At 41.7% G+C, this 16,479-nt stretch overlaps 1 protein-coding gene across 1 annotated transcript in view; it reads left to right on the top strand.

Annotated features, from left to right (window-relative positions):
* PUM3 (pumilio RNA binding family member 3) overlaps nucleotides 1-16,479 on the top strand; it is a 117,673-nt gene that overhangs the window by 59,719 nt on the left and 41,475 nt on the right. The window contains exons 12-13 of the mRNA XM_077475021.1: nucleotides 8,219-8,272; nucleotides 11,435-11,515. Coding sequence (XP_077331147.1) covers nucleotides 8,219-8,272; nucleotides 11,435-11,515 — 135 coding nt within the window. The remainder of the gene's footprint in view (nucleotides 1-8,218; nucleotides 8,273-11,434; nucleotides 11,516-16,479) is intronic.

Here is a 16,479-nt window from a genome sequence, read left to right as displayed (position 1 = left end):
TACAGATAAAACTTTTTCATGGGAGGGAGTTTAACAAGACACGTGGCCACCCATTAAAATGAAAGAAAAAAGGTTTAACTTTAAACTACGTAGGGGGTTCTTTACTGTAAGAGTCCGGGAGCATCAATAGTTTCAATAAACTATTAGATAAGCACCTGAACAACCACAACATACAGGGATATACAATGTAATACTGACATATAATCACACACATAGGTTGGACTTGTCTTTTTTCAACCTCACCTATGTAACTATGTACATAAAAACCCTGATGTACTTGCATAAACCCCCACCTTATGCATTCTGTATGTAAAATATCTAAAACACATATTGCACATTACAGATGTCTGAACAAGTTATAGATTATGTATTTTTATAGATTATATTTTTGTATTACACTAAATAAATTAAATTGCTAAGGTTTTAGAGTGCTTTTCTGCAGTTTTGCAAGTTACTTATCCTAGAGTTTTGCATGACTTGGATTTTTACCATTTGGTAAATGAGCAGTTTCAAATTTACTCATATTTTCGATATATAAAACCTAAAGTTTTATTCTTATTGATTATGCTGTGCGGTACTAGTTTTGGTGTATTTTATATATAATATGGTTTTAAAAATAATTTTCACTACTAACATGGGAAGTACAAAATCAATACCTTATTATAATTCTATAGGTTCTGCATGTATATGCCTTGGGCATCTTTACTACATTTTCAGTTCTGTAATGTGTATGGGAATCAGAGACATTAGTTCAGCCATCTGAGTTGCAAAATGAGAAGCAGAACCTGGCAGGGAAAGGGTTAAACGTTGTAAAGGCAGGAGGGTTTTTATCTGTATGCATTCTATACATGAATATAAAAAACCTTCTGTGTGTAGCTGCCTCCCCAGCACTCCCTAATTACTTACCTGAGCCCCATCTCTCTCCAGCGATGTCCACGAGAGTCTTAGCCATCTGGGACTCTGCTTAATTGGCTGAGACACAGCAGAGGTGCCATTGGTTCCCGCAGCTGTCAATCAAAGTCAGTTAACCAATCAGAAGAGAAAGGGTCGGGGCTCTGTGTCCGAATGGACACAGGGAGCTGTGACTCGGCTCGGTTGCCTCAATAGCAAGCTGCTTGCTGTGAGGGCACTCAATGGGAGGCAGGGGCCAGGAGCACAGAAGAGGGACCCAAGAAGGAGGATCTGAGCTGCTCTTTGTAAAACCAACTGCACAGAGGAGGGAAGTATAAAGTGAATGTTTATTTTAAATGAGACTACAATCATTTTAAGGAATAAAGTAGACTCTTGAGAAAGCCATGAGAGGAATATAGGGGACTGTCCTATTGATCTCACTTCTGAAAATGCTAGTTTTCTTGCTGTCACACTGATCGTCCTGGACTTCGGTAAATTTCTGATTCACTGACCAGGAACATTTCTACAAATCAGATAAGTCCAAGAAACATCAGAAGACCTTACATGTTTAATTTTCCACAAAAGGAGGGGAAAGGAAGGTGGTGTTGCAGCTGTCTGGTCTCTGACCTTGTTTACAGAAGGAGTAAGAGAAGAACTCTTGGTGCCACCTGTTATAACAAGGATCCAGTAAAAGCAGTTTTTTCTTTCCCCTTTTGTGTGCAGCAGTGTTTTATTCCCTGTCTTGCCCTGCTTTGCCTCTTATTATCCAGAGCTGCCTGGACTTGGCTTTTTAGCTAGATTTTTTTTCTCCTTGGCCTGTCTACCTGTATTGATCGCATGAATCCACTAGAGGGCGCCTTTCTCCCTAGAACTCACTCGTCATTCATTTCTTGCACAGATTTTTTTTCTTTCTTGTGTCATGCCTCCATGGGCTATCAAACGCTGAACCTAGAATGTAGGCTTTCTAAAAAATTTGGGGGAATCAGACATTTCCTCCCTGCCTAATCAACCTTTCTCATCTATGTTGTAAAAGTATCTTACATGGTCATTTCCAACTCCTGAACTGTGCAGTTGTCATACAGATTGAAACATGGGCCATCGCCTTAATGTTTTAATTTCTTCTAATAATCTAATTGAACATCTTTGTGCATTTACAGCATGTCTATTTTTTTATATCTCTCTGTAGTCCGTGAGTGATGCCCCATTCAGGGTGGGAAGGCACACTTTGTACAGAAACACTGCTGATACTGCTTTTTTGTCCTCTGTGAAATGCATACATTTGAGCACCAAGTGAACTCTAGCTTTAAAGAATATCTTCAGCCAGGGAAATTAGGCTGTGCATGTCTGACCATAGGTAGTTCAGTAACTGCTTATCTGTGTTAAACAGACACTGAACATTCCATTTTGCAGAGAATTAAAGAAAACCGTTATGATCGGGTTTATGCAAGAAAATAAATATGCCATCTTAAGTTTCATTTGTGCAAACTTATTCAGGAAAGATTTATATTTGTTCTGACTAAGCATTATCTAATTAATTTGTCTGGTAGTCCCTCTTGTAGCTGAGGGGCCCCTTCTCTGTGCTAACAGTTAATTCCTTTTGAAAATTGAAATCATTAGAGTAACCCATTCTGCATTCACCCATCATTTTATGAAATAAAAAAAAAAGAGGCAAGAATATAGACTGAACAACAACTGTAAATTTGTGTTCATTTTATTTTCTCCAGCGTTAAAGCTATCTTTTTTGGCTATGCAGCAATGGGGACATTACGTACCACTTATGCATTAGCAACTAAGAGTGTGAAGCATTGGTGCCTGATCCTGTCATCCAACTGCCAGTCCTCCATTCACAGAGCACTTTGCATTCTCCTAAAGAATAGTAGGTGTTTTGTGAATTTGTGGGGGATTGCAGGGCGGTGCCAGTGTGTCAGTACTATAAGTTGACCAATGTAGAGTGTTTCTAGAGTCACTGCAGGGATGATTTCTACACCCAGGAGGACAGGGGACACACTACATTATAGGCAAGTTATGTCCCTGGAGCTGCATAGCCAAAATAAAATTAACTGAATTTTATCTTTATATATAATATATGAAGTTGTATATATTTTGTACAACCCCGGCATCTTCTAGCTCGTGGATGTGAATTGCAGTGTCAGTAACGGAGCCCTGTATCAGAACTAAAGTTTTGTATAAGAAAACAAAGCATTTTTATTTATTTATTTTTTTTGTCCTATGGCAGGAGAGATTCTGTATCTCTTCTGCCATAAAGGCTTCTGGCATACCAGTTAAAACGTATGCTGCTCAGTATACATGCACTTGTCCATGTGACGGGTGCAGTGGCTGGGGAAGGCGGTCAGGATATGAGCATTATGGACTCATTTTAGATCACCTATATGAATTAAGAGAGCACATGTATTTATTTCTATCACATGTTGGTTCTATGTATTTATAGCTTTAATATAGGTATGGGTTGAGTTATTAAAGAGGAACCGAAGTTAAACTTGATACATTTTTAGAAAAATAACAGCATGTAACAAATGGGGGTAATTTGATTTATCCTCCAGTAAAGGCAAATTGCATGCATGTGCTGCACAGGACGCACATGCGCAATGGGGCAGCAGGGTGCTGCCACCTCCATCTGTCTTCGCTCTCTTCCAATCATATTCCAGCCCTCCTCCAGCTCTTCCATGTACCTGAATCTCACAGCAAATGAAAATATCCCAGGTATCAAGGGAATTAGTGGATCCTCCTACATCAGGGAAATGCAATTAACGGACCTCCAGCTGTTGCAGAACTAAAAGTCCCATGATGCATAGCAAGTCTCTGTCAGCCACAAGCATGACATCCAGAGGCAGAGGCATGATGGGACTTGTAGTTTTGCAACAGCTGGAGGTCCACTAATTGCATATCCCTGTCCTACATCATTCTCCTAGGCGAATGACTGTCAAAAAAAGGCATTGACACACACAACAATTTAGTGCTTTATTCTAGTTCTGTTAAAGATGGGGGGGACTATTCAAACAGAGCCAACATGACAAGTAGACTGAAGGTCCACTTTAAAGGGCATCGCTGCACTTATTTGGGTTATTCAATCTTTAGCATATGGCACATTTTTGGTTACGTTGGATTTCTAGTCTGTTGCAATCTATGGTTTCTTCTGCTGGCCCCTTTCTTATAGATTTACCTTCAACTTTGTGAGGCAAGAACCTGCTTGACTGCATACAGATTGAAAGTGTTTCGGTTTGATTTCATATTCTAGGGTTTTGGTAAATCTAAAGGAAAATTGTACAAGAAATTTGTATAATGTATGGCCAGCCTACGTGTCTATTTCCTTTGATGTACAATAACATTTCTAAAGGCTCAATTTTTGTGCTCCATGAAGCAGTACACTTGTAAAGGAAACATCTGAATCTGTGCTGGATGCTGAAGAGTCTTCTGCAAGCTCATCCCTAGAAGGCAGCCGAGTTTAAAGGTGCAGAAGGGATATGTATTAATGCTTTTCTTTGCAGCAAGGCCTTTTTAAATAGCTGCAGTCACTTTAATAGTACTGGCCAGAACATGACTAATTTTTCTTTATACCCCAGTGGCAAACTGGACATCCAGATCTACCAATTTATACAGTTGCTGGCTAAAATATTAGAGCACTTTATTCCAACTTGCATACAATGTTTTTAGTTTTTCTGGCTGATGTCAGTGCAGCATATATAAATACTATCTGTTTAAAGAACACAGTGGTGTTCTCACACATCAAAGACAGTCCAGTAACTTTATCAACTTATGCAAGCTTCAGCTATCCAGCTTGGGAACTGTCAGCGCCAGTGAAAGCTATTTTGTATCTTCTACATTAGTTGTTACTTAATATATTAAGCAGGGCACAGTAGGACCGAATCCGTTATACCTGCCCAAACTCCTGAATGGGAAGCACCATTTCCATGTGGTAACACTCCCTTAATGAAACCATTTCCGATTAAGAACAAAAATAGTGTGCAGTCAGCCAAGTGTTTAATTTGTTCATTTGCCGCTGGGATGCCCTTGGGATTCTGTAGGCAGTTTATGTGATTTATTTCTAATCTTGCTGTGAAGGATTCACTTGCTTGCAGGAGATAAATTGTAACCAGCCTTTCTGTTCTGGTTTGATCTCCCCCTTCCAGGTCACGCATGCCTAAAACATTGCTTGAGGAAATCTCACATAACTCATATCCTGTGATCTTATCAGGCGATTGGTACTGATTCTCAGTGTACAGTTTGAAATCATAAAAGCAGCAGCTATGATCCTGTCTACAAGGTTTCCCAGCTGACATAACTGCCCTCGTGTTTGAGTGTCTATGGTTTCTGTTGTTAAGATCCAGTGAAATGTTTCCATTTTAAAAGCACATTGTCCCAGCACTTGTGATCTCATTAAACAGTATTAAAGAACGAGTGACTTACTTTGTGTTATGTAGTGTGAAGTAGAGCAATTTGAGGCTGAAATGTATTGTATTATCTTCTCAAGTTTCTGAGGAGCTGCTTACCTTTTTAGATATTAGATTATGTAATTGAGCCAGATCAAGTAACAATTTTTAGGTATTTGGCCAACGTTCGATCAGAGCAGTGACATTCCCATATTGATTATTCTGTAGTTCGTCAACCATGTTGGTATTTCACAGCTAATCATTGTTCCCTCTGCATGCTTGGATGATATGAGCGTGTGCCTTTGAACGTTTGTGCGCATACATCTGACTGCCTTATCCCTCATTTCACTAAGATGTTCATTGTTTAAACGAAGCATAATTTTTCTGATTATATTAAAAAAAGAATTAAAAAGACATTTCCCAGGAGAAAAAGTTCTTTCTTGCCAGATTTTAATAGAGCGGTCTAATCAGATTCTGAATGATAAACCAATTAGTGGAAGGTTTTTTTTTTATTATTATTAAAATGCATTGGTGAGATTTATTTAGTTCCTCAAAAAATTAAAGGGCAAAAAAAAAAGTAAGACAAGATATACTTGATGTAATGCTGTAAGTTTGTTTTTCTGGGTTTCCCCTGTAACATTGTTTTATTACCTGTTGATGGTGTCAGTAGAGCCCTTATTTTATCACTTTCTTTCATTGAAATTGCACTGCAGTGTTGCCACCCTGTGGACAGGTTAGTCTAGAGCCAGCCATAGATGGAGTGATTTTCTTTCCTGCAACCAGCTGGCCTATGTCTGGCTTTAGACAGACATGTTGCTTTAAATGGACTTCAATCCCACATCCAGCTAACACTGTATTAAAGTGTTACATTTTTTTGTTTGCTTTTTGAAAAAAAGGCCTAAACCATATGAAACAATCTGAACATTATAGACAACCCTCAGCAGTGTTTCATGGTTTGTCCCAAACCCTCTTAAAGTGGAGCTCCACCCAAAATGGGGAAGCTCTGCTTGTTCACACCCCCTCCCCGTCCAAAATTGGAACTTTGGGGGAAGGGGAACAGGAACCCACTTCCTGAGAAGATCGGCACACAGCGATCTATGTCATGTCCGGACCCGCCATCAGGCTACCTTTTTCCTGGAATTCAGTCAAAGCCACTTATCCTCATGGTGAACAAAAATACGTTTATTCAACTGTGTGTAGGGAGTCTCCCTTTCTAGGAGAGAGCCCCCCCCACTGTAATTTCTCAGGTTTCAGAGGAGATTCATACTGTATAACGCACACATCTGATTGCAATTTTAACAACAAACCAGGTATGGATTACCTTCAACTTGTTTTGCCAGATGGTCATGTCACAAAACATTCAAAGTTATCTGTTTTAGCAATCTCCTAGGGTTCTTGAAGAGTTTATGACAAAAGCCTGAACCATAATGTATTAAGTCACAGTTATAGTATAGTTTTGTATCTATTTGATGTCTAAGGCCTACTTCCTTGACACCTCCGATCTGGTCTGCAAAAAACAGAAAAGGACAGTTTTCTTTTTGCTGGACCTGGATGGATCCGGAGGTAGGTTGGTGTAAATGGACACAAGTCCATTTACATCCACCTGTCCGTATCACCTTCCGATCAGGTCCGCCTGAAAAACTGAGGGGCAGGCCTGATTGGAGAATGACTTGAATGGACACGGATTTATGTAAACAGATGATCATCAGTTTACATCCGCCCACCCATAGACATATAATGTTGTTCAGTCTGGATCTGTCTGAAAAACTGACAGATGGCTCTAGACTGAACACCTGTGTGAAAGGGCCCTAAGGATTATATTTAAGTAAATGTTTTGTTCCCAAAATTCAGCTTTACAGCCCATTCACACTGCCAGCTCACTAAACTGTAGCAGTTTCGTGCACAAGCGGCTGTCTGTTTCAGCTACAGTGCGCCACGGTGAGTGCGTGGTGTGATATGCATTTCAGGGCATTACACAGTACTCCCCCCCCCCCCCCCCCAACTTTATTTAAAGTGCACAAACTGATACTCTGCGCTGCTGTACCAGGCTGTGCAGTGCTATCCAGCATACTGCAATAAGATGCAGCATGTATGCATTGTATCACAGCTCACTTCACCACAGTGTGAATGGGGCACATAGAAAACAATAGATCAGGTAAAAACATCTGTGTTGCCGATCAGGATTTTTTACATGCAAATATGCATGTACACCACACTCCCCTGATTAAACAACAGCTAGAAGAATTTGTGCTATACAGCGCATCCTTGCCTTTTTTATTGCCCGGAATATCTGATTATCAATCAATACCGTGTGCACGTACCCTATTTTAGTTCAGTTTACTTCAGTTCAATTCAGTTCAGGCTTTGATCAATTTTTGCACTTTTGACTACTTCAACTAAAAAAAATAATATATAGACTAGTCACTAGCAGGTTTAGAAAGACTTGAATAACAAATTGAAGCTAAACTCCAGCCACACTTTATAAGCAGTCATGCATACAGTTTTTTTTAAAAGCTGATCCATTGTAAGCACCCTGGTTAAATGGTTTGACTCAACCTTCTAATGGGTACTTTTTCTGGACAGCTTGTTCTGTTCAAGGAAGTTGAAAAATAACAGACTATACTATAACCGAGAATTGGCTGAATCACAAGGTGAAAATAAAGGAAAAAATGAATGCAACCGCCACATCTAAGAATTGGTGGACTGTGATATAATACATTTTTGTTTTTGGGTTTATTCAGCATTAGTACCTTGGTTGGAGGTGAAGGGGCAACAGATGAAACCTTGCACTCGCGTGCCATAAACTGTGTTTACCTAGGCTTGAATTTTGTTTTGGTGGAAGCCTTTAATACTGGAGACTGTAATCATCTGCTTTTCTTTTTTATCTTAGATTTTCTAGTCGTTGATGTGTTTTTCTTTTTTTCTTTTATTATCTGCAGGACAGAAAAGTATTTACAAAAACCATGAAGACATTTGTTGAAAAAGTGGCCACAGTAAGTTGTCCTCCAGCAATATACTGTATAAGTGTCAACAACTGATCCTCAGTAATTACCGTATATACTCGAGTATAGGCCGACCCGAATATAAGCCGAGGCCCCCAATTTACCCCCAAAAAAACTGGCAAACTTATTGACTCGTGTATAAGCCGAGGGTGAGACATGCCTGTCCATCCCTGTGTGTGTGTCCGTCCATCCCTGTGTGTCCGTCCATCCCTGTGTGTCCGTCCATCCCTGTGTGTCCGTCCATCCATCCCTGTGTGTGTCTCCATCCGTGTGTGTGTGTGTGTGTGTGTGTGTGTGTGTGTGTGTGTCCAGCCTACCTTTGTCCCGAGCCTCCGTCCCGTGCCTTGCCTCCTTGCCTCCGTCCCGTGCCGTGACTTGCCTCCTTGCATCCGTCCCGTGTCGTGCCGTGCCTTGCCGCCGCCGTCCCGTCCCGTCCCGTGCCGTGCCTTCCCTTGCCTCCGTCCCGTGCCCTCTTCGTCGGCGGCCATTGTAAAGTTCAAAAGCTGCGCCGCCGCCTTCGCCTGTGATAGGCGGAACACTGAATTTCCCAGCAGCCTGTGTTCCGCCTATCACAGACGTCGTATCATCCTCGTCCGTAGTACGAGGATGATACGATGTCCGTGATAGGCGGAACACAGGCTGCTGGGAAATTCAGTGTTCCGCCTATCACAGGCGAAGGCGGAGCCGGAGGCGCGGCTTTTGAATAGAATGGCCGCTGTCTGTCTGCTCGACACGCTGATCGAGCGGGCAGACAGCGATGACTCGAGTATAAGCCGAGGGGGGCACTTTCAGCCTCAAAAAAGAGGCTGAAAATCTCGGCTTATACTCGAGTATATACGGTAGTTTGCTGGCTATTGCTGAACTGCAGTTCTGTAACCTTCCTGTGTGATATAAATGGTTGTCTCTTCCACTATGCATTGTTACAGGTTTATGGTTCTGGACTGTTAGTGATATAGCTGTCCCAAGTTTCTTGCATGTTGCTGCAATGTATATACACTTATAAATGCAATGTTGTGTATATGATATATTACAGGTGACATCAAGACCACAGAGCAATGGGAAGAGTTGTGTTTCAGAACGATCTGATTTCTCCTCCTTTGCAATTGATTGTCCTGATGTTCTCACCTCTTTACCTCCTGCAGCAACTGCTGCTTAGCATACCAATCTGCACATTTCCTAGTTTTCGACATTGATCAGGCAGGGCTGCAGGGGGGGGGGGGGGAATTTTGATTATCTGGGTGCTCTAGCTGCCTCTATAGTGACTAAAGCTTGGAGACTTCCCACTATTTGCAAACCCAGTGTGGCAAAGCTCAGCTGGGAGAACCAGCTGCTGTAAGCTTGCCACCTACAATTGGGCAGTGAAGAGAAATGGCAGGATCAATCAGGTGTCTACAAATGTAGAAAACATGAAGAATTGTAAGCTTCTGCTAAAAGGTACGCTGCCTACTTTTATAGATAAATACGCTTTAAACATTTCTGAGTTTAATGATATTAAAAAAAGCCATGATGATTTGGAAGTTCTAACGCATAATGACGTGTATACACAGGCGCACACACTTTCTTTGTATGTGTGTGTGTATGCATATATAAATGAATTTAAATGTTTAACACGTGTAAAACATTAAAAAAGGATGGACCACAACCATTATGGCTTCACCTTAACAAGTGCATGATCAGGTAGTTGCTCTAATCGTTGTGATCACCAATATCATAGAAGGGACAAGGATGCAGTGCAAGCCAAAACATATCTTTTATGTCCTTGTGCTAATTTTAAATGTTGCCAATAAACAGATTTTAAAACACTAGCTGTAGGATGTTCCCTGTGTGCCTCCTTTTCTTTGAAGTAGCTGTAGTCTATTGTAGTTTAGAAACCAAAGCACAGAGGAAGGAAGGAAAATCACAATTACCTGAATGTTACCCAGAAGTGGCCGCTTAATTCATCCTAGATAACGGTTTTAAAGCTAGTTGTTTTCAAAATATTGGCGTGATTGTGTTACATACAACCCTGCTGAAGGCCTGGTTTACTTTTGAGTGGGTGGTTCCCATTGCGGGTCTGCACCCATTCTGACAGTGGCAACTACCCATGCAGGAGATGCATGCGAGTTCCATTCATTTTAATTGTTACCTGCACACACTGGAAATTGCACCAGCTGCTTCCTGCAATGGAAACTGCACTGCACTTGCAGTTTTGTGTGGGCTGCGATTTTGAAAATAATGCAGGTACCTTTACCTGTGTTTTCAGGTGCACCGCAGCCCAGTCAAATGAATGGGCTGCTGTGTCCGTTCAAAATGCCCACATGTTTCAAAATCACCACACTTTTCCCAGAAAGGTCCCAATGTATTGCAGTGTCCCCAATATATTACAAAGCTCTACTCCATTCCCAAAACAAATGCCCACCTCATCAGTTGCTGATGACATGGTCCTCCCCAATCCATTCTGCAAATGGCAGCACTCACCCAGCGCTGGAAGCAGTACCCTTGTAAATCCAGCCTCCCTCCTCACTCATGCATGTGCAGTCCTACTTGTAAAAATGTTGAGCTGTGAAAGCAAGCACACTTCTGTGCATTAGAGGGGGGAGGCCAAGAGTTCAGGGGCTGCACATCAGGCACTGGGCGCATCTTGCCATCTGCAGGATAGGCTGGGGAGGAGAGTGGTTTCAGCAGCTGAAAAGGTGGGTATTCATTTGAGGAATGGAGTACAGCATTATTTGTAAACTTTACATGTTTAGGACAATGTGGTGCTTGGGAAACCCTTTGATAAACGTGTACAGGTGAACTTACCCTTTAATAACCACAGTTTTATATATATATATATATATATAATATATATTCAGGATTTATATAGCGCCAACAGTTTGCGCAGCGCTTTACAAAATGAGGGCAATATATATATATATATATTTATTTAATGTCGGGTTGGCAGTCGGCCATATATGCAGGCTTTTTATGCAGTTGCAGATGCTTCTATAAATTGGTAATTTAATAATTACAGATTTTAATGCTAGTTGACAGTTTTACATTTTTCATAAATTTCCAAGATTCTTCATTACGCAAGCATATATCGTTTGATCAATATACTATGCATTTTAAACAATATATATATATATATATAGGTGCATTCTATAATGTTTGTATCTTGTTTTGGTTTTCCAGGGAGAATTTTCTCATCTGGTCTTGCTGGCAATGTTTGACTGTATTGATGATACCAAGCTTGTGAAGCAGTTAATCATTTCTGTGAGTATTTCCCTGTCACTTACAAGTGTGTTGGAAGTTGTCATCTAGTACATATGTGTTTTTGCCAGTTATGGATGCAGTTCCTGAATGATAGATTTTTGGTGCCTAATAATAGTTTGCCTTCCTTTTTTTTTTTAACGTTCTAAAAAGGCTGTATCATTTTGCAGTATTGGCGCATGCAAAAGTGCAAATAAAAATCTTGAAAAATATTAACGATAGAAGAGCTTTTCATACCTCCTCCTAAGCTGAACTTTGGGATAATTTGTTGTTTGTTGACTAGTCTTCTCTCCGCCCCCTCCTGTAGTTTCTACAGAAAACATGTAGTGGCTGGGGCCTACTGGGACCCTCCCACAGTTCTACATTGTGTACAGACTATGTACAGCACAGTGATGTCACTGCTACTTTTAGCAGCAAGGTAGTATGTGTTTGCAAAAACATTTGGCACACACAAAGTGGACTTGTATATTATGTTCTGTTGAAGAAGATATTTAAACAATGTTTGTGCTTGGAGCTCAACTTTAATTAACCACTTAAGGACCCGAAGGATTTGCCCCCCTTAATGACCAGGCCATTTTTTGCGATACGGCACTGCGTCAATTTAACTGACAATTGTGCAGTCTTGAGATATTGTACCCAAACAAAATTTATGTCCTTTTTTTCCCCCCCACAATTAGAGCTAGTTTTTGGTGGTATTTGATCACCTCTGCAGTTTTTATTCTTTGCGCTATAAATAATAGAGTGACAATTTTGAAAAAAATAATTTTTGCTATAATTATCATCCAAAAAATAATTTCTTCATTCGTTTAGGCCAATATGTATTCTTCTACATATTTTTGGTAAGAAAAAAAAATGCAATGAGCGTAAATTGATTAGTTTGCACAAAATTTATAGCGTCTACGAAATAGGGGATATTTTTATGGCATTTTTATTTACTTTTTACTAGTAATGGTGGCGATCTGCGATTTTTAGCGGAATTGCGGCAGACACTTTTTTTTTTTTTTTTTTTTACTTTACGTAATGAAGCAGGTTTATGGTTACAAGGAAGCAGCTTTCTGTTTGTAACACAGTTGGTATGGCGATTGTCAAGTGCTATGTAAGATTAATATATTGAGCAGATCATTTTTCTATCTAATGCTGAGATTGGCAGGCTGCTATTTACCAGTAATATGTTAAAGGTAATTGTTGGGTGCTCTTGCTGCATTTGTTTCATAGTGGTAGTGCCTAACTTCAATTTACTTGAATGTGTACACCATGCATTGCATGCGCTTTGTCACGTCGATGGCGTCTGCCTATGTGACAGCTGAATTTCTACAAAAGCACCCATCCTGTGAGATTCTTTGGCTCATTGTGGTGAATAAAACCCTTGTTCTGCTTCTTTTGTGGAACAAATCCTGGCAGTTTAGTGGGATAGTAATCCAGCCCATTGCATCTCAATTGCTTGAGAATGTGTTGCACCAGATAAATCTATCAGGCCCTTGGTTTTGGAATTATACCCTGGAACAATACACTATGCCAAAAAGATATTTGTGGGCCTTTTGTGTCTAGGATGTGTGCTTGTTTTCAGACGCCTTTTTGTTTTGTTTTTTGTTTTGGAATTCAGCCATATTCTCCTAGAGGGGCACTAAAAAATCACATTAAAATTACTATTTTAATCAGCTTTTCTAAATGGTAACTTTCTTATTTTTTGTTTCATTTCTATGAATGTAAGGTCACTGTTTGCCTGTCATCGTTAATATCCCATATGAATGGTGGTGCCTTCTATAACAATCTTCTATATCCAGCACATAGCTAAAATGTGAGCAAAGTTACACAGGCATCAATGTTTGACATGCTCCATTTATTTATTTTTTTGCAAACCATTAAAGTTTGTTACTCCATAAATTATCAAAGGTTTGCTGTAAAATACAGAGTGATACCGACAGTTCATTTCGCAGGACATTAGGTAGTGGCTCCATCCAAGCATTGTCAGAATACAGTACAACCTGCGGCCATATTCCTGCTGATGCGCTCGGCCTCTCACAGTCAGGACAGTCTAAGGATGTCAGTCCAAAACTCTCCCTACAGCAGTGACTTTAGGTATTGCTTGTGGTGCTTTCCAGACCTTTGTGTGGTGTGTGTGTTAGCCGTGGGGCACTTTGTGGGCCTAGGGTCAAAGCACAGCTTCTGGTGTGACTTAGTCTCTAAAGACCTTTTTATGAGTATGCAATGCTGGTCTAGCATTTGGGAACCTCTACATTTAAGCTACTTTCACACTGAGGTGCTTTACAGACACTGCAGCGCTAAAAATAGCTCTTGCATAGCACCTATAAAGAGCCTCTTCAGTGTGAAAATCCGAGGGCTTTCACACTGGAGCAGTGTGCTTGCAGAACGGTCAAAAAAGTCCTGCATGGTGCATCTTTGCAGCGATGTAGGAGTGGTGTATACACCACTCCTAAAGTGCCCCTACCCATTGAATACAGTGGGGCAGCGCCGGCATAGTGGCTCTTTGCGGGCGGTTTTAAGCCTTTTTTTCGGCCACTAGCGGGGTGTATTTAATGAATAGCACTGCTAAAATGACGGTAAAGTGGCGCCAAAAATAGCGCCGATTTTACCACCGCCGCTGTCCGCCCCAGCGTGAAAATAGCCTTATTGGTACCGTTGAATTCCATTATAACCACCTTTTTGTTCTATTTGTTTCCATGGAAAGGGTTAACATGTTGAGGAAATGTGTCTCCCACAAACACACCCTATTTCTGCCTTTCAGCATGAGGTAGCATCTTCCTGCTATTGCTCCTGTTTGTACAAAACACTATTTCATCTTTGTTACATGGTCCTAACAGTGACCAAGTCACCTCTGGCCATTTAAGCTGCATTCACATCTGAGCGTAGCATTTTCAACCTTTTTTTGCAGCGTTTTTTTACCGCAATTCGCTGCGTATTTGCCGCGATTTTGTGCAGGGCAAAAGGTCACCAATGTTAAAAGAAGAAAAACGCCCAAATCTGCTCAATTCGAGCAACAAAAAAGGGTCCGGAACTTGTTTGAGCTTCAGGCGACATGTAGTGGAGATGTGAACCATCTCCATTGAGAATAATAGAATTTTTCCCCTCTAGCGTTTTGTAGCTTCAGGCTTCAAGCTACAAAATGCTCAGGTGTGAATGGGGTCTTAGGGCCAGTTCACACCAGATGCAGTTCAGTTTTTTCTGCACCAATACAGTCATTTTCGGTCAGTTTCTGCAGTAGAAACTGACCGGAAACTGACCAGAAACTGACTGCATGGTGTGAACTAGACCCATTGGAATACATGGAAAATGCTGTGCATGCATTTTTAGTGCAGAAAAAAAGGACACGGAACTGAACGGAACTGCGTCTGGTGTGAACTGGCCTTTAGGCTGGGTTCACACCGCTGCGGCAGCGAGAACCAGATGTGATTCGCACCGCACTGCAGTGCAAATCACATCCGATCTCTGCGCGATGCGAGTTCAGCCATACAGATAGTATGGCTGAATTCGCATCGCACCCGCTGCAAACTCACATGGGACCCTTTTTTTGGTCCGCAGCAGAATCGGATCGCATGGGTGTTCACACCATGCGAATCCGATTCCTGTCCCAGTTTGCAGATCGCACTGCGATATGCGAACTGATCTGGGGGTGTCATTAACATTTCACTGACACTCCCAGCAGTCCGCATAGGGCAGTGTGAACTGCCGGCGGGAGGCATGCGATGCGGGAAAACGCTGCGGATTTGCGGCGTTCCCGCATCGCTCCAGTGTGAACCCAGCCTTACACTGATTTGTTTTCTGCAGCTGCATTTTGAGTACCTGTGGTTTTACCTGGTGTTTACAATTAAGCTGTTCTTGTTAAAGGATAAGTTCACCTTTGGGAACATGTTACATGTTCCTCCCTCCCCTTTTTAGGGAGGAAATTTAGCATGTTCGCAATGCTGCAGCCCGCTGATTGTGGAGTGCTTCACAGGCTCTAAAGGAAAAAAATAATAAATGCACTTTTTTTTTTTTTTCCTGCAAAAAAGTACATTTATTATTTTTTTTCTAAAAGGTGAACTTCTCTTAAAGCGGGATTCCACCCTAAAGTGGAACCTCCGCTGATCGGAACCCCCCCCCCCCCCTCCGGTGTCACAATTGACACCTTTCAGGGGGGAGGGGGGTGGAGATACCTGTCAAAGACAAGTATTTTCACCCACTTCCGGGCATAGACTCCCACGGGAGTATACGCCATTTCCTGCCCTGCCGCGCTGTCTGCTGGGACACACACGGGTCCCAGTGACAGCGCGGAGATCTCCTATTGCGCGGCGCGGCTCGCGCATGCGCAGTAGGGAACGGGGAAGTGAAGCCGATTTGCTTTACTTCCTGATTCCCTCACCTCGAATGGCGGCGGCAGCAGCCGAGGCCCGATCGGTCGATCGGCCTCGGCTGCCGGCATCGCTGGAACCCGGGACAGGTGAGTGTCCATTTATTAAAAGTCAGCAGCTGTAGTATTTATAGCTGCTGGCTTTTAATATTTTTTTTTGGGCGGAATCCCTCTTTAAGCAGTGCCAAATGTTGGATCCCAAGTGCAAGGGGAGCAATCCCACTGCATCAGGCCTCTCCAGTTCGCTATCTTAACAGTTCCTTGAATGGCCTGCAGTGTTCCCCTTCCTGGACCTGATGCCAGCAGCCTGGATTGCTACGACCTGCCTAAGACCCCTTGAGTCTTCTTTAGCTCCACCAGTTATAACTCTTTTCCAGGAAGGAGCTCTCCGCAGCTATGCTGGATTTAATTGGCCAAAGTGCAAATACTGCTGGCTCAGAACGCAGAGTCTATAAACATACTTCTATGGTTTCCCCTCCACAGTCTTTGCCTAACATGCCTGTTTTGTAAATCCTGTTTGAAGAGTCCCACAAATCTTTGGGAGAATCAGGATAAAGATAACATTGGTTTGTATGTCACTGGGGGTAAAAGTACAAAATTTTTCCCAGCTGAAAACTAA

The sequence above is a fragment of the Lithobates pipiens genome, unplaced genomic scaffold (assembly GCF_037356315.1).
Source record: "Lithobates pipiens isolate NorthernLeopardFrog02 unplaced genomic scaffold, aLitPip1_a1.2 Scaffold_13, whole genome shotgun sequence".
In the NCBI taxonomy this organism is placed as follows: Eukaryota; Metazoa; Chordata; class Amphibia; order Anura; family Ranidae; genus Lithobates; species Lithobates pipiens.
This window is presented reverse-complemented; position numbering and strand designations above follow the sequence as displayed.